This window comes from Thamnophis sirtalis, unplaced genomic scaffold (genome assembly GCF_051295495.1).
Source record: "Thamnophis sirtalis isolate CommonGarterSnake01/CBP01778 unplaced genomic scaffold, rThaSir2_p1.2 scaffold_7, whole genome shotgun sequence".
Lineage (NCBI taxonomy): Eukaryota > Metazoa > Chordata > Lepidosauria > Squamata > Natricidae > Thamnophis > Thamnophis sirtalis.
Window position 1 is genome coordinate 39,367,497 of NW_028261387.1, and position 18,285 is coordinate 39,385,781.

Genomic DNA, 18,285 nt, shown 5'->3' on the forward strand with positions numbered 1-18,285 from the left:
CTTCAAGAAAAAAATAGGAAATCAGCCACCTATTTCTCCCCCTTTTTATTCAGCGCTCTTCCAAAAGAAGATCGATATCTCTGAGCTCTTTCGTAAGGCTCCTGTTCTTCGGAAATCCATAGATCGGCATTCTCTTCACTTGATTATTTTTCCCTACCAGTGACAAGTAGATCGGTTATTCGGTGTTCTCCGTTAGGGCTGTTCATAGATTCACTCCGCGTGTAAACCCGGTACGGTAGAGGGTGTGCACGTTTTGTTAGCGGCGCAAACGTGGAAGTGCACCGGAGGAGAAGCGAAGCTCTTATCATTGGTTCCTCCTTGTCACGGTGAAACCAAAGAGCCTTTAGGCTTCAGGTACCAAAGCGCTTGGTGGGACGTTGGGAAGAGAAGCCCATCCTTTCCCCCGCCGTAGCCTGCCAGGTTGTTATTTATTTTCGTTAGCTTCGCATGTTTATTAGGTATAAAATTGATGCCTGGCTTTTCCAACAAGAGTTTCTGATAAGGGGGTTCATATTCATGTGGAGCATATTTTGTCTACTCACCTGGCAGTGGTAAGGCTTAAAAACACAGCAGATTGGTCTAGAGTAGACTCTAGAATAAATGGAAAGAAAAATGATGTAATAAAGTCTATGAGCAAGAATAGAATCTCTCAGCTCAAAGGGACCAGGTCTTCAGCTGCTTTAACTCAGAAAACAAAGGTTTAATACAAGAATGAGAAGTGTACTATAATCTTTCAGAGGTTGACCTACAGTTTTGTGCATTTTCCAACATTGGCTATACTAGCTAGGGCTGTAATACAGCAACTGGTTGTTGTAGTTATGTAACACAAAAGGGATGATTAAATGGCAAAATGATCAAATGGCTGAGGATGTTGGTTTCTGAGGGTTGTTAAAGTCTTACTATGGACTATGGGAAGTAACTAGTTCTGCACTTTTTTTCCATGTAAAGAGCATAGGTTGTCTGCTTATTGGTTGAATGTTTTATGGATTATTTTCCCCCCCCCAGATTTTGGTATGGAGTTTCAAGCTGTGGTGATGGCTGTAGGTGGTGGATCCCGCATGATGGATCTGACCTCAAATATCCCTAAAGCTCTTCTTCCTATTGGTAATAAACCCTTGATATGGTACCCACTCAACCTGTTGGAACAAGTTGGTTTTGAAGGTAAACAGCCTTGAATATGATGTTTTGCTTTGTGGAGAAATGACATAACAAAAAGTCAAGGACACTATTTCAGCAGTACTGGGAACGAACTTTGTCAATAAATCCAAGGAATCCGGATTTATTGGACTTACCATAGCTGGAAGTCGGGTTAATTCAGGATATCCCATTGTACTTCTAACATGATTTAGAACAAGGGTGTCACTCGCAGCTTGCGGGCTGGATGTGTCATGCACTGGCCACACCCACACCTGGTTTAGGAAAGGGGGGAAAGTCACAATACGTCACGTGACAAAGCCATGCAACCCAAGTTTGACACCCTTGATTTAGAAGGAGGTTATTTGATTGAGATCATCTCTGTATTTAAGTAAACATATACAAGCTTTCTACATAAAGAATGCACACATTGAAATTTTTCTTATCTTTTTTTCTTCTGGGAATTTGATGGGAATATTAACCAAATAAGGGGGCATAATGGCTCAACAGTTAAAGACCGTGTTCAAGACTCGAACAATGCACAATGGGGTGAACTCCTGTTTCTGTCCCAGCTCCTGTCCACCCAGCCCTTCAAAAGCATGCAAATGCAAATAGATTAATAAGTACCACTTTGGTGGGAAGGTAACAGCATTCTGTGCCCCTTTGTTGTATAAGGATGCTGGTCACATGACCATGGAAAGTGTCTTCAGACAACTCTTGGCTCCCTTGGCCAAGAAACAGAGATAAGCACCATGCTCTGCAGAGTTGGACATGATTGGACAGGGAAAGCTTTACCTTTTTATCAACAAAATAGAATCAGTTCAGTGTAGTGGTTAAAGCATCTCACTATGAAACTGGCATTAGTCTAGCTCAAATTAGTTTTGGAAGATCTGTGGGAAGCTTCCAAGAAGTAAATTGTGTGTGTGGATGAAAGAGATTGTATTAATGCCATATTTATATGTAAAGGCAGTATAAATCACCCTTTCCTTCCAAAGGTTTTATATGATAATAATATTCACAATTTGAAGCATTAGACTAATTTTTCTCCAAGCACTTTATTCACTGATATATTTTTCATCCAAAATTTTCATTACCTTGGGTTAACTGATATGGTTTATAATGAATATGTAGTGGAGTAATGCAGTATTTCAGTTTTCAAAGTAAAATGGATTCTTGGGAGAATGCACAAATATAGTACCTGTGTGTAATTACACAAAGCAGCTTGCTTTTTCCTGGAATTGTGCAGGAAAATTGTACAATCACATGAAAAAGCGTGTCATATAGTTGTATAATTAGGCTTCACTGTAATATACCGGTAGTTAGTTCTACATTTAGTCTGCTTCTCTAATTCTGTTATGCTGGTAAACATTTTAACAATTCTTAGTTTAACCCAATGTATGAGACCAATCATTGTATCACATATGTTCATAATTAGTTTGTCATGAGTTATATCTTCCATCTGCATTTACAGTCTTTTAAGAAAAGGTCTAAACTGAAGAAGTTTTAATATAAATAATTTTAACTTTAAATGTATTCACACCTGATTAGTCATGAGGTTCAGTAACTTTGCACAAACCCCAGAATCATTTTCCTTATGGACTAGCATTTTAAATGTAATGTGAATAGTGGCAGAATAGCAGTTTTATGAATAATGCTCATTTGCTATGGTTACTATTGAAAATTATCTAACTGAATACGAAATAGGAAATCATACTAGACTTTTTGGCTCCAAGTAGGGAAAGAATAACTAATTGTTCAGTAATCATGGAGCTTAATGTGTAATTAAAATAGCTTAACACATTAACAGAGTTGAAAGGGACATTGGAGGTCTTCTAGTGCAACCCCCTACTCAAGCAGGAGACCCTATACTATTTCAGACAAATGGCTGTTCCCTCTGTTTTTAAAAACCTCTAGTAACGGAGCACCCACAACTTCTGAAGGCAAACTGATCTAGCTCAGGGCTGTCAAACTCCCGGCCCATGGGCCAGATGTGTCATGTGCTGGCCATGCCCACGCCCAGTTTAGCGAAGGGAAAAAAAGCCCCAATACATCCTATGACGCCGCTGTGACGATGTGAGTTTGACACCTCTGATCTAGCTTGTTAAGATTTTTTTTCTAGTGCATCATTTTCTTTTTAGGATATTATTTATTACATGAAGCTAATAGATTCTTATTCATGGTTCCTATGTTTAATTATCATATGGTTAGTAAAGTTTCTAAAACAAAGTTGGCAAAATAGGGTTATAAATAAGCACTAGGATGGGTTTCTACAGGTTGCATCTCTTCTCTGAGCCAAGAATTCTGTATTTTCTGCAGTGTCAAGCAAGAGCTAATGCCCTTTTTTCTTAAATCCCAGTAATAAGAAGTATTCTTTATTAAGGTTGTATTGTGGAGGCTTCAAGGGAAAGTGTCCGGGGAATTTTAAAGCTAGAACAGAGAATGAGCCATGTCTACTATTGTCAAATTGTTCCAGTTTAATGAATGATTTTGTCCTTGCAACAGTAAATACACCAATGGCAGATGATAGAAAGCGTTCCATTCTTGAAAATAGTTCATTTCAAAGCGGATATATTAAGAAATGCTTAATATGTTAACAAATGCTTAATATACTTTATGAAGGATAATTATTGAGCATTTCCAATATTGGTGTTTAGTATGTAGTTTCATTGGAGAAAGGATAAAGAGATTTCTGGCACAGAGACTACAATAAGAAATTATTACAAAGGCCTTCACTGCTAAAAGATCCTGTTTTCTTTTGAGTTAACCCATTCTGCTTTTTCCATTCCCATTCCATTTCCTTCAAAGGAAATCAGAGCAATAGTTTAGGCTAATTTCCGGAATGCATTAGAGTGCTATGAAAATGTAGTTTCATTTGCAATACTAGCACACTGCCTTTTACTCTGCCTGCTCTTCGTTTAACAAATGGCTAATCTCAAATAATTTCCTTCTGCTTTTCTTCCCAGGGCCACAAGTTTAGGATATTTGGCACCTGGCAAAACGTAGTTAACTAAATGCTAGATCTTGCTTATACGTATAATGTACTTCCTAGAAATCTCCTTTCTGTTAGTTATAAAACTTGTTTTCCTAAGCATTGCTTAGGTCAGATTTCTACCTTCAATAATACTCAAACGACTAAATAAAATATTTCAATCTCCAACAAACCAAATTCCAATCATGAGAATTATTTCTTTGAAATAACTTCAAAACAGAAAAAAAATGCAGAAGAATTTTTCTATTTGGTCCTATACAGATTGGAAAAGAAAACTGACTTAATGAGACACCATTTGCAAAACTGTCCAACCCAATTCCATTTCAAAATAAAATTATTTTAATAAAAAAATGAGTTATTTCCTAAGAAGTCTATACTGTTTGAACAGAAGTTTCCCTCTTACTGCCCAAGAGAAATAGACATTAGCTCAAACTTAAAATATTACTGGCAATGTATTTCATACTCAGTGAAGTGATTCTAAATTTAAAACAACCTAATTCTGAGATATTTCCATTATGAGTGGATTTGCCTAGTTGTTCCCTTGCTGATCCAAAACTGCTTTTGGATTTAATTCCAATGTAGATTAAATGTTTTGATCAGTTCTATGCACCATGATTAATGGCAGGGGCTGTGGGAGTTCAAAACATCTGGTGTTTACTATGCAAGTCTTTGTTCTAGAATCTAGAGATCATTCATAATTATATATTTAAACAGTGGTGGTCTCAGTGCAATTCCCTGGCTGTCCCATTGTTTAGTTTCAACTATTGTGAAAGTTGGCCATTTATTCCTAATCCAAGGTCTCTGCTCATCAAACAATTACAAATGAATAAAGAAACTTTTACTGTGTTAGTTTATTCAAAAACATTGTGATAGATCTATCAAATGTGTTTTGAGAATCCAAATAAATAGTGCATATGAATTTACTACTATCCACATCCATATTGGGACTCTAAAACAGTGTTTCTCAACTTGGCAAATTTAAGACATGTGGACTTCAATTCTTCCCTCTCCCTAAATATACCAGGAATAAATGTTATCCTGAAAAATCTGTTTTCTTAAATGCTTTAAAAAGTTGATATTGCACTGGCTATCTCTTTCTTTCTTTCTTTCTTTCTTTCTTTCTTTCTTTCTTTCTTTCTTTCTTTCTTTCTTTCTTTCTCTCTCTCTCTCTCTCTCTCTCTCTCTCTCTCTCTCTCTCTCTCTCCTTCTCTTTCCTGTCTCTCCTCTCTCTCTTCTTTCCCTCCCTCCCCTCCGTCTCCAAGATCACCGTAAGGTACTGCATTTGCTGATTTTAGGAATATTAAATTTTACATATGAGACTTTTTTTTAGAACACTTGGATTAAAACCAATTAAATCAGATGAAAACGTATCTCAAACTCTTCTAAATGTTACATGGGGAGGCTCATGTATGCTTTTTCAAGAGCCTGATTTAATGGAATTTGAATTCAGAAGACAAAATTCCATCTAGACCAGGGGTGTCAAACTGGTGGCCCACGAGTTGGATACGTCATGTGCAGGCCATGCCCACCCCATCTCCACAAATGGGAAAAATGGTGCAAAACATCACATGACAGCAATGTGACGCAGCAAGTTTGACTCCCGTGATCTAGACAATCTCCTAAAATAAGGGACAAGTTGGTTGCAGCCACGAAGCTTTGGCGAGGTAAATTTATATTATTTGCAAAAATGTATATCAATTGTGTAATTACATTACACTACATTACATAATTACATTACACAAATGATGTAAATTGGTACGAATTACATGTTTTAAAATTTAATAGACATTTAAGATTAATAGAGGCTTCCTCCTCCCAACTTTTCCATTATTCAAGTTATATTTCCATATCTTTATTAATGTCTAGCTTTGTGTTAAATACATAATTATATAATATAATTTTTATAGAATATATTCTATAAAAATTATAGAATATATGCAATTATATTGATATTTTTATATTTTTTAGATTTACTATCTTATATTTTGCTTAGGAGGTCTATCTTACAAAAGCAAAATTACATTCAATAAAATAGCATAAAATATTGTTCTGCAGAAATAATGCTATTTTGTTCAGTAAATTATTTTGGCACATTTTGGCATATAATGAGAACTTTGAAGCCTTGAAGAACTTGATCAAATTATTTGAGGACTTTGAAAGTTTTACAGTTTTAAAAGAATATAAACTTTACATTTAAACTTTACATTTAACAGTTACATCATTCTAAACTATCTAAAATGATCTATTCTGAAAAATGTAAACTATTTCATAGACCTATTTACTTTTTCTTTCTTTTCTGCAGAAGTCATTGTGGTTACAACGAAAGATGTTCAGAAAGTGCTAAACTTGGAGACAAAACTGAAGCTGGATATTGTATGTATTGCTGATGATGCAGATATGGGAACTGCAGACTCGTTACGGCAAATTCATGAGAAAATAAAGGTAATACTAAGCATTTAAAATCATTTTAATTTATCATAATATGAGTAATGTGTATGTGCAAAATATAGAAATAATTCAACAGACCAGTGTTCACTAAGGAAATTAAGCAAATTTATTTATTTATTTATTTCTATGCGGTCCATCTCCCCTCAAGGTGATTCTGGGCAGCTAAGATAAACCATCATCTTAGGAGATGTTTAGATCTTGCAAAGCATGTATATGTTTTTGAACTCTTCTTATTCATGCTGTGTCCAATTCAGTTTTAAGGACAAGATTAACAAACTAAGCCAACCAATGAACAATAATGTAATTATTGTGTACCATATCTTTGAGAAATTATGAGAGAAAAATCCATTTGCTAAATAATGTTAAAAATGGATTCATATCTCAATTTAGATAAGCTAACATTAGTACAAAATATATTCGCCACCTTGAGTTATTTCTAAAAATAATAAAGACAGGCTGCCAATAAATAAATAAATAAATAAAAATTCACTATAGATCATAGACTTTCTGTAAGTCTATGATCCATAGTAAATTTATGTAGAAATGTAATATTTCTACATTCAGTGAGATCTGACTCTTAATATTGAACTGAAACACAAGAACAAAAATAATTGACTTCCTATATATTCTAGGTATGATTCAATTTCATTATCCAGCATGTTAGTGAAACAATATTGTGTTCACGGGTACACTAAAGTGCATGTAAATCAAATTTCATTAGAATATTTTGAGCCGGTTGTTGGTTTTTTGTGTTTCTTATGGTTACATGTTTTTATTGTTAATGTTCAATATTTATCTTGATCCAATATAAATTATTTGGATGCTGAATTAAAATTTTAATTCAATTACTTCTTAATATGAAATTAAATTTAACTATATTGATATGCTTTATGAAAGCATATCAGTAATTTAAATAATTGAAATCCACATTACTAATATCAAAAAGCAGTGAAATAAAAACTGAGAAAGTGATAATCTTAGGTCATGAAGTGAACCTGTTGTTGTATATCAGATACACTAGCAGTAAGTTTTAAATCTGAGCTGTGTATCCACATTATTACCACTGCTAGTGCCAGGAATTATCACTGCAGTACCACTGCTGTGAACAGAACTGATTTTATAAAATCAACATGGTGCTATTTAACGAGTTGTTGAATAAGGGAGAAAATGTCTTCTTTTCTGTTTTGGTGGCTTTGCATCCAGCTCATTGCAATATTTTGTTTCCTGGCAGAAAGCAATGTGTGAATTTGGGCAATATTTCGTCTGTTTCCTGAGGTTTGGCAGCAACATCTGTAGACTCAGGTTATGCGGGAAGAGCCTATGGCATAGCTGCTTCCCATGCTATTATTGCTCCTCTTGGGAATAGAAACAATTTTGGTACGCGAAGGAAACCCACCATCAGCACTTCCTACATACTCTCACTTCTTTATAAAATTACAAGGAAAAGCCCTGTGCAATTAAGACTAATGATGGGAAGTGCTCTTGCTTCTTATTCAGTGTGAGCCAGAGACATATAGAACCACAGATATGGCCCAAAACTGTACTGCCTGGGTAAGAAGACTAACCATTTTTGCTGGCATGTGCATAGATAATATTATGTTGGTTTGGAATATGAAGATGAAAGCTGACACATTTTTCCTCTCTCATCCTGTAAAGATCTTCTCCAATTTATGTCAGTAACTATATTCCAACCAGCTATTAAAATATAGTATTCCAGTAGTATAACAGAATGGAAAAATGTACATTTTCCTGCACTAATAAATGTTTACTTGTTTTAATGGAACCCCTGACTAAACCATACAGTTAGATACTATTGTTAGTAGACCTTGACTATGAAGTAATGATAGGTGGACAACCTAGTGTTTCCTAAATCTTTCAGAATAAAAGTTGCAAAAATGTACCCATGATCCTTCCATCAACAATGAAAAAAAGTAGTAATTTCTTGGAAGAGCTGAGCTAAGATTTGCATCCTGTGTACATCTTTAGGAGCCGTGTTGTGGAAAGTGTGATGTCACAGCAGTGGTCTGTATGCTGCTGAGGGTCAGTGATCCATGTAGTTTTGGACAGACAAGTTTAGTGCTTCACTTCCTGTGCTGAAAAACCTTCTTTCCAAATACATGACATAAGAAAGCTCACTGTAATAGCTGGGAGGTGGAATCTGTGTTTTTGGTACAGTTGAGATGGGTTTGGTGACCATGGAAAAAAACCATAACTTGTAACAGAGACGTTTTTGGACTGTTGTTGGATTTAAAAACAACCATGAAATATGTGCATAGAGACAAATGAGACGTTTTACGCCTTACTTATAGGTTAATTTTGAAATAAATAAATAGAGCATATTATTTCTTAAAGCAGTTTACCAGACTTCTTTTACTGGGGCTTAACCAATGTTCTCTGAAGCACCGTATATATTTCTGAAATAAAAATAACAAGTGCTTTGCCTTACTCACCTCTCTTAACCACACCACAGAGACTTCTATACGACAAAAATAATAATACTTCAAGAGGTTGACAATCATAGGAGCTTTGTTAAGGTCTGTGTCTCAGTGGATTATATGTGAAAATCCTTAGGTCACAATGCACAACCAGAAGCAACTCCCCCCCACCCCACCCAAAAAATCATTTTGCTCATTCTAGACATGAATTCATTTTGAAATTCTCTTGTAAACCTGGATCCTATTATGAAAAAGGAATGGTTACAGAGAGAACTACTGTAGGGAATATCAAATTCAAGTTCAATTAAGGTTATGTTAATCCGGTTTTCTTGCATAAACATTTTTCCTCTATGGGCTAGTCAAAGCAATAAATATATTTCCAGCACATATGTGGTAGGAAAGTTGCTTGTTTTGCCGAAGGTCACTATGTATATTTGCTGTTCCCTTATTTTAGTTCTGGAAGAGGATGGAAAAATGTGTGGAGCAGCTAACTCATCTATAAGGCCCATCTTATAAAATAATGCAATGTGCCCGATCAAAACTTGGAATGGAATGACTTATAAATTCTAAGCACTGGTTATACATCTTCAAAACAGAATTAATCTTTTTACTATTGTAATTAGAAAAGTTATCTATGGAGATTCTCAATCATCCGGGTCATGATTGTCCCAAAGGTGCTTTTTTCTAAAAGAGAAATAGACTTTCTTGGGTTTTTTTTTTCCTTTGAAAATGTTTTGTGTCTCATCCAAGAACCTCAACTGAAGAAGCTTCTTGAATGAGAAACAAAGTGTTTTCAGAGAAAAGAACCCAAAGTCCAATTGCCTTTTGGAAAAAGCACCTCTGGGATAGAAGTACCACTTTTGCATCTCTTCTAGAAAGGAAGAAAGGGTTGCCTTTTCTTTAGGTGTGTTCTCAAAAGTCCTCCTTAAATCTTAGAATTGAGAATTAGGTTGCTACTATTCTTTCTGTAGAATGAATATTTTATTGGTATAGAGTCCAGTGATGGTGAACCTTTTTCTTACGGCATGCCAAAATTGCACATGTGCGCATGCCTGCATGCCCACACCAATTCAATCCTCCCCACCCACTTGCACACGACCCCTCCCCAGCCTCCAGAGGCTTTCCTGAAATCTGGGGAGGGCGAAAAGCAGCTGGCTGGGACATGCATGCGTGCCAGAGCTGACGGTTCACATGCCAACAAATATGGCTCCGTGTGTCACCTGTGGCACGCATGCCATAGGTTCGTCATCACGGGTATAGACCATTATGGTTTTGGAAGTGAAATGGGGACTATTTTCTCTTTTAAAAGATCACGAAAGTAGTAAAAAGTTGGCAAGATTTGGGTCTCCTGGATGGCAGAAACTGATAAAATAAGGTACTTGATTGAAGTTGAGCTCCAGAAAAAAATGTGTTGTTGGTGCTGATTATTTTAAGTAATACAATAAGCTGAATAAGTCTTATCAACTCACTGAGACCATATTGAAATTATTTAAATATGTGTGTGTAGATAAATCTGCACCAGCAGTCATAAGTTGCAAATGTGGATTACAGGCTCCCTGAATTCTTAGTGGGAATTGTACAACACAGTATCAGTATATACTAATATCAGTATCAATATATTGGTACATAGTTGACATACAGTTGTTAAAAGAAGATGGTTACATGAGAAAGCTCTTGAATTAGCTACTTCTTTCATGCTGATTCCCCTCTAAATCCTTCATGCACCAAATGTATGCGCATATGCATATGTATGTATGTGTGTGTATGTATATACATACATACATACATACATACATACATATGCACGTAAGCATCAAATACAAATTCCTTGTGTGTCCAATCAGACTTGGCCAGTAAAGAATTCTATTTTATTCTATTCTATTCTAGCAGCTTTATTCACTGTGCTGTAATTTAATAGTGTATAATACCAGACATTATTTACACAGACTCTCACAGAAGTTACGCAGTTGCTATACTTTCGTTCTCTTCACAGGTTTACATTGTGTACATAGGTTTAGAGCCCCATCTGTAATCGTTTGGATCATATTAAGGTGGATAGGTAACTTTGATATAGTGGCATATTGGCTGAATGATATACAGGCGAAACTTGAAAAATTAGAATATCGTGCAAAAGTTCATTTACCGTATTTTTCAGAGTATAAAATGCATCTTTTTTCCTCAAAAAAGAGGCTGAAAATCTGGATGCGTCTTATACATCGAATACAGCATTTTTTGCCTCCCGAAGCCCTGCCCCTTCACCAAAATGGCCGTGCAGAGCCTTATGAAGGCTTTCAGAGAGCTACTGGGGGCTGGGGAGGGCAGAAATGAGCAAAGAATGGGCCACTTTTTGACCCCCAGCTCCCAGCAGCACTCTATAAGCCTCCATAATGCTATGCATGCAATTTTTTTTGACAAAAAACAGGCCCGTTTTCACAAAAAATGGGCTGTTGTTTGCTCTTTTTTGGCCCCCCACTCCCCAGGAGCACTCTGCAAGCCCCCCAAGGCTATTGATGCCTTTTATTTGAAAAAAAACAGGCCCGTTTTCACGAAAAATGGACCATTTTTCAGAGGTTTGCAGAGTGCAAAAACTTTTTTTTCCTTTTGGAAAGCTCCTTAACGTCCAGATCACACTCCCTTGTCTCCTCCCCACTGGTCCAAGGCTCAGGCGCCTCCTGGTGGCCAACCAGCCTCTCTGTGCCCTGCTCGGAGTCGGAACCCTGTCCAGGGTCCTCCACATCCTCCAAAGCTGACTCATAGGCCCCCTCACTCTCGGAGTCTGGTGGCAGCTCCAACGGCTCCTGCTGGGCCACAACGGCTCCTGCTGGGCCACAACAGCTTCCTATTAATGTGCTTTGATACAGCACTTTGGGAACATCCAACTTCTTTTGCAATTACCTTTTGAGGCTTTCCCTCCTTATGGAGGGTGTCAGTGATGGTTTTCTGCACAACTGTCAGGTCAGCAGTCTTCCCCATGTTTGTGATTCCTACTGAACCAGACTGGGAGACCATTTAAAGGCTCAGGAACCCTCTGCAGGTGTTATGGCTTAATTAGAGTGGGACACTTTGAGCCTAGAATATTGCACCTTTTCACAATATTCTGAGATTGTGGATTTGGGGTTTTCATGAGCTGTAAGCCGTAATCATTACAATTATGACAAATCACGGCTTGAACTATCATCTTTGCATTAATGAGTCTATCTCATATGTTAGTTTCACCTTTTAAGTTGCATTACTGAAATAAATGAACTTTTGCACGATATTCTAATTTTTCGAGTTTCACCTGTAGTTCACGAAAAGAAAAGCTTAATTTAAATTCTATGGAGATTCTCAGTCATCCAGGTCATGGTTGTCCCAAAGGTACTTTTTCAAGAGGCAACTGGACTTTCTTGTTTTTATTTGAAAACGTTTTGCTTCTCATCCAAGAAGCTTCTTGGATGAGAAGCAAAACGTTTTTAAAGAAAAACAAGAAAGTCAGTTGTCTCTTGAAAAAGTAACTTTGGGAGTTAATTTAAATGCTTACTCTCAGAAATTCTGAACATCTTTAAAATCAATTTGGCATTTTTTCATTTTTATTCATCTATAATTCATTGATTAGGGGAAAGATAAACTGGTGATAGTGAAGGTGTGTCCCATCCAGTTGTTGGCGTGATGAGATAAAAGAAATAGCCATTTTTAAGCTCAGTCTCAGACTTTTGAATTGTAATCTTGGATGTTTTATTCAAATAGAATAAAGGATATTTATTCAGAAAGAAAGAAAGAAAATTGTGTTTTTATATAACCTTTGTAAACAATACTATTAAGGGAGCCACTTTGGTATGGTTGTTAAGGCACCAGGCTAGAAAATGTGAGACCATGAGTTCTAATCCTGTCATAGCCATAAAGCTGGTTATGTGACCTTGGACTAGTAATTGTTTGTCAAAAGCAGACAATGGCAACCCATTTCTGAAAAAACTTGTCAAGAAAACTGTAGTGACATTTCCAGATAATTGCCAGGGTTAAGAACTGGAAGGCATGTGAACAGACATATAGACACACGATACTGCTAAATTCTGAAATTGGTGGTGGGCACAAAAGCTATATAGTTTTAGTTTCCTAAACCAATATATAGTCTACTGCATTTATACAGTATAGCAAAAATTTATAGTGTGAAAACAGAGCAAATAAGGATAATTGAACCTAGTATACTACAGCTGAATGTTTTATGGATTGCTTTAAGTAAAACTGGAATGAATCCTACAGACTAATGTCTGGGGTGAAACTGCATATTTCAGGTGTTTAGCCTTAGGGATCTGTTGACTGACTTCAGATAGTAGATACCTAGATTATATTTTCCAATGAGATGGGGTAGATGGGACGTAATGCACTAGTTGAACAATAAGAAGAAACTACTGCATCAATAGGTGACATTAGAAGCAAATAATTGGGAAGAGGTTCTGCCTTGCTGGAGGCCTTCAAACAGAAGCTGGAATGTTGGGGAAAGCACAGGAGACTGTAAATGGAAAAGATGCCTGAACCAGGGATGGGTTGGTGTTGGTTTTACTACTGGTTCACAACCTGCGTGCAACGCATGTGTGCGTGACAACTTCGCTCACATGCTCATCTGCACTCTTCAGTGTAAATTGTTCTTTGTATATGCGCAGAACAATTTACAGTGAACTGCACACGTGCAGTCACTAAAAAACAAAATGGCGGTGCCCCAGCAGCGGCAAGGGAACCAGTTTGGGGCCGTGGCAGGCCTAGGTCACTGCCGGTTCTGCGACCCAGTTCTGAATTCCACTACCGGTTCGGCCAAATCGGGAGCAACCCACCTCTAGCCTGAACCCCTTGTAAAAACTATTAATCAGACAATCTTTATGCAATAAGAACCACACCCTAAAGCACCCTTGGTCTTTTTTTAAAAAAGAAATCCTAATGTTATTTAAAGAAATATTTCTTTTGATTTGTTCTGATATCCAGCTTAATTGGATAAAGCCATATTCTGATATTATGAAAGAAAAAAATACTCAAGCATTAAAAATGTCTAATAAAATGTTTAATAAACCTCTTTAATGTCCTTGTTGGAGTTGCTCTTATCTGCTTAAGAAGGTGATTTCCTAGGAGAGCAGCTGTGGCACTTAACCGCCCTGAGTCACTCATGATATTGCAGTACATAAATTTGATAGATAAATAGAAATAAACTTTATAACACTAAAAATTGCTGTATGTTTAGAAAACTATTATAGTTATATATATTTTTACGAAGATGTACGGTTATATACTGTTAGCACAGTTTTCTGAACTGTAGGGATTATTGTGAGTGTTATTAAATTAAACATACCTATATTTCTGTTACAATATAACAGATTATGTGGCCAGATTTTAACCCACAAATTCTGTGTAGTTGTGATTTATTTGTATTTGTATTTGTATTTGTGTTTATTTGTATGCCGCCCTTTTCCCTGGGGGGACTCAGGGCGGCTCACAATCCAAAGGAGGGGGGAAAACAGACTTTTACATATAAGACAGTACATGATTAAAACGCAACATTCATACCATTCGGGCGGGTTACAATCTTAGCCCCAGGCCTGACGGGATAGCCAGATTCTAAAGGCTGTGCGGAAGGTCTGGAGGGTGGTGAGGGTACGAAGCTCCACAGGGAGATCGTTCCATTGGGTCGGGGCTACCACCGAAAAGGCTCTCCTCCGCGTGGTGGCCAGTCGGCATTGGCCAGCGGATGGAACTCGGAGGAGGCCTAGACGATGAGATCTAATGGGTCATGTGGAGGTGATCGGCAGTAGGCGGTCTCTCAAGTACCCAGATCCACTACCATAAAGGGCTTTATAGGTGGCAAGTAGCACCTTGAAGCATATCCGGAGATCGACAGGTAGCCAGCGCAGCTCGCGGAGGATAGGTGTTACGTGGGTGAAGCGAGTTGCACCCACAATCGCTCGCGCGGCCGCATTCTGGACTAGCTGAAGTCGCCGAATACTCCTCAAGGGCAGCCCCATGTAGAGCACATTGCAGTACTCCAGCCTAGAGGTCACAAGGGCACGAGTGACTGTTGTGAGAGCCTCCCGGTTCAGGTAGGGGCGCAACTGGTGCACCAGGCGAACCTGGGCAAATGCCCCCCTGGTCACAGCTGACAAATGGTGTTCAAAAGTCAGCTGTGGATCCAGGAGGACTCCCAAGTTGCGGACCCTGTCTGAGGGGTATAATGTTTGACCCCCCAGCCTGAGAGATGGAATATTTGCCAAATTGGCGGGAGGGAAACACAACAGCCACTCGGTCTTATCCGGGTTGAGCACGAGTTTGTTAGCCCTCATCCAGTCCCTAACAGCTTCAAGTCCCTGGTTCATCACTTCCACCGCTTCATTGAGTTGGCACGGGGCGGACAGATACAGCTGGGTATCGTCCGCATACTGGTGGTATTTTATCCCGTGCCGCCGAATGATCTCGCCCAGAATGATCTGTTTATTTTAATCATACACTATTTCTTTTGCATTCAGCAATTTAATACTGCAATCCTTTAGATACCAACTCCAAAAATGTCTTATTGAATTTAACAAAATGTCCTAGTTAAGTGCACGTAGCACATGATTTTTAGGGATTTTTTAAAAAAAAAATTGGCTTGGCTACTAATTTAAAATAAGAATAACATTTCTCTTTATGTGGTCTGGGTGATCCTAGATCATCTGTCTTAACGGACTTTCTCTGGAGTATCTGAATCAATTATATTTTTTAATTTCTTGGGTTAAATTCAGTTGTCAGCATTGGAATGAATGTTCAAAATCTATAGTTGCTTTGATTTTAATCTCTGCTTACATTAATTGTATTAATTGCAGTATGTATATAATTGGCATACTATATCCTACATCAGAAAGCCTTAACTATTAATTTGGATGTGCTGTATATTTCATTATTGGTTTCACAGCTACCATGTTTCACTGAAAATAAGACAGGGCCTTATTTTCTTTTGACCCCCGAAATAAGCGCTTGGCCTTATTTTTGGGAGGGTGTTATTATTTTTGAGGTGCAGGAGGCAGCAAGTGTGGTCACCTCATGGTTGCTGCTGTGTTGCAATATTTTCGGGGAGGGTTATTTTGGCGGGAAGGCTTATTTTAGTGCATGTGCTCAAAAGCCCAGTTGGGCTTATTATCCAGTGAGGTCTTATTTTCAAGGAAACAGGGTATTATTTTTGCATTTGCATAAAATCAATGTTGTGTAAAATTAATTAATACAACATTGCCCTTTTAATCAGATTGATATGTAAGGGATAGTTGTTTTTTTCAATCATTGATCCTAATGAGACTTTCTTACTATATCGTTTTTAAAAAAATACAGACCATATTTCCCCCCTCTATCTGCCACATCGACCATTGAAAGTAAAGGAAAATAGAAGCGTCTACTAGGGTGCTTGCCTAGTTTATTTTTCATTCAGGCATTAGTTTATTCTTTCAGGGGTTCCATACTGGAAAAAGGGCATCCATCAGACACTAAGAACTTTATTTATGAGGGTGTTGGTGTTTCAAAGGGGAGGCTGTTGAATCCCAAAAGAGCCTTTCATGGTGTACTCTCAGCATGTATCTGAGGCCGCTGCTCTGCTCATCAGGAGGAGAGGCCGAAATTTGGGCTTCACTTAGCAACAGTGTGTTTCACTGGTCCCTGTGCTCTCTGACGTTTATTTACATATTGAAGAGTAAATGGGTAGAACAGATGGCAACCAGACATGTGGTGGTTCTGTTCCCTTATGCTCCTCAGGGGTCTTGTATTCAGCCTTTGCCAGAGTTCATCCTAAAGAAAACCTCGAGAAGGCTGTCGCAGTTATGAAAACCTTGTTGGCAGTTTATGAGAATGATAGATTAAAATAGTGCAGCTAAATAATTACAAGATTGAGTTCAAAATGAAGGCTTGCCCACGGGCCTGAGGTGACTTTCATCATTGATAAGAAGGAGGTATCCTATTGAGAAAAGATCTAGTCTTTAAAAGCAATCAAACTGTAACCTTGTCCAGGTTTTCAACAAAATGTTGTGTTGTTACAATACGTTTGACAGATACAGTTTATAGCTTTTAAGGATTCCTTATGTGTATAACTAATAATTATTTGAATATTTATTCAGATTGGTTGGTGTGGAATTTTATGTTTTCTTTGCCCCTATCAGATTAAGTGGGATTACTTTATAATAGGAGGATAATTTTTATGTGTTGTCAGTTTTTCTGTGAAATATTCTGAAATACTATCTTTGAAAAGCTGCTTTATATGCAGATAAATTGGTTACAAAAGACATAACCTTTGTAGTTTATTTCCTTTTCTTTTTAAGTTTTACAACTTAACCCATTGCTGGATATGACCTAGTCTGTCTAGTTAATTCTGTAATAGTATTAAATTATTATGTAGTAGTTAGTGAAACTGATTATTTTTTGAAGATTTTATGGTGGGTGGTGGTGGTGGTGGTGGTGGTAGAGGAGGGGAGGAGGGGGAGGAGAAGGAGGAGGAAGAAAACAATGACTATCATTCCAGGCTGATGTTATTCTTTTCAAAAAGAGCAATATTCATATTCTTCTATTAAAGCAATATAGGCTCAGGATTTTGCCTAAAGCTAAAGGAAGAGGAATTAAAATGACCTCTGTTTAAGAAATATTGTGAATAGTATAGAATAGTATAGTATAGTATAGTATAGAATAGTATAAAATTTCTGTAATAGTTTAAGATTAAACTATTAATCTTATTAATGACTTATTTATAATGACTTCACAATATGAAAAATTAATGTACCTTGAAAGGAAATAATGATGGAATGATTTTTGACAACATTGATCATCATATATATCAGGCTCAGCCTAAGAAGAATGTAGAGCAACCCAGCCAGACTTCAGTTCTTTATTTGCTTAAACATATTACCATCTAAACCCTTACTACTCCCACCCTAGTGGGTATAACCTGAGAGATTCTAGGGAGTGGCCATTCTAACTCTCTTCCTCTGTCTTCTATCTAGTTCCGGGCTATGGTCCCCTCCTCCTGTTTCTGGAATGTGCTCACTCCTTCCTGCTGCTTCACTGTAATCCATCTCACCAGCTCCCACTCCGTAGGCACTATATGCTATAAAATTCTCAAATGAAAATACCAGGCTGTTACTTGAATGTCTTGAACTTATTGGTTAGTGTGCTTCTCCTTATGTGGGAATGGCCTAAAGAGAGAAGGGAAAAAGATGCCCCCTAGGGAATGATCAGATGAGAGAGGGCATAGCACACAGTTGCATAATGGGCAGAGAAAGAGACTCAGAAAGGAACCCCTCTAATTTC

General features: G+C 37.5%; 1 protein-coding gene across 2 annotated transcripts in view; it reads left to right on the forward strand.

The window, feature by feature from the left end:
* The first annotated feature begins 287 nt into the window (after nucleotides 1-287).
* EIF2B3 (eukaryotic translation initiation factor 2B subunit gamma) overlaps nucleotides 288-18,285 on the forward strand; it is a 107,312-nt gene continuing 89,314 nt past the window's right edge. The window contains exons 1-3 of one of the 2 annotated variants that reach the window (XR_015697281.1): nucleotides 288-420; nucleotides 1,006-1,161; nucleotides 6,426-6,565. Coding sequence is in view for 1 of the 2 variants with exons in the window: in XM_087719759.1 (XP_087575885.1) it covers nucleotides 1,014-1,161; nucleotides 6,426-6,565 (288 nt within the window). In the remaining variant the exon portion in view is untranslated. The remainder of the gene's footprint in view (nucleotides 421-1,005; nucleotides 1,162-6,425; nucleotides 6,566-18,285) is intronic. The other variant, XM_087719759.1, reaches the window with a different exon arrangement.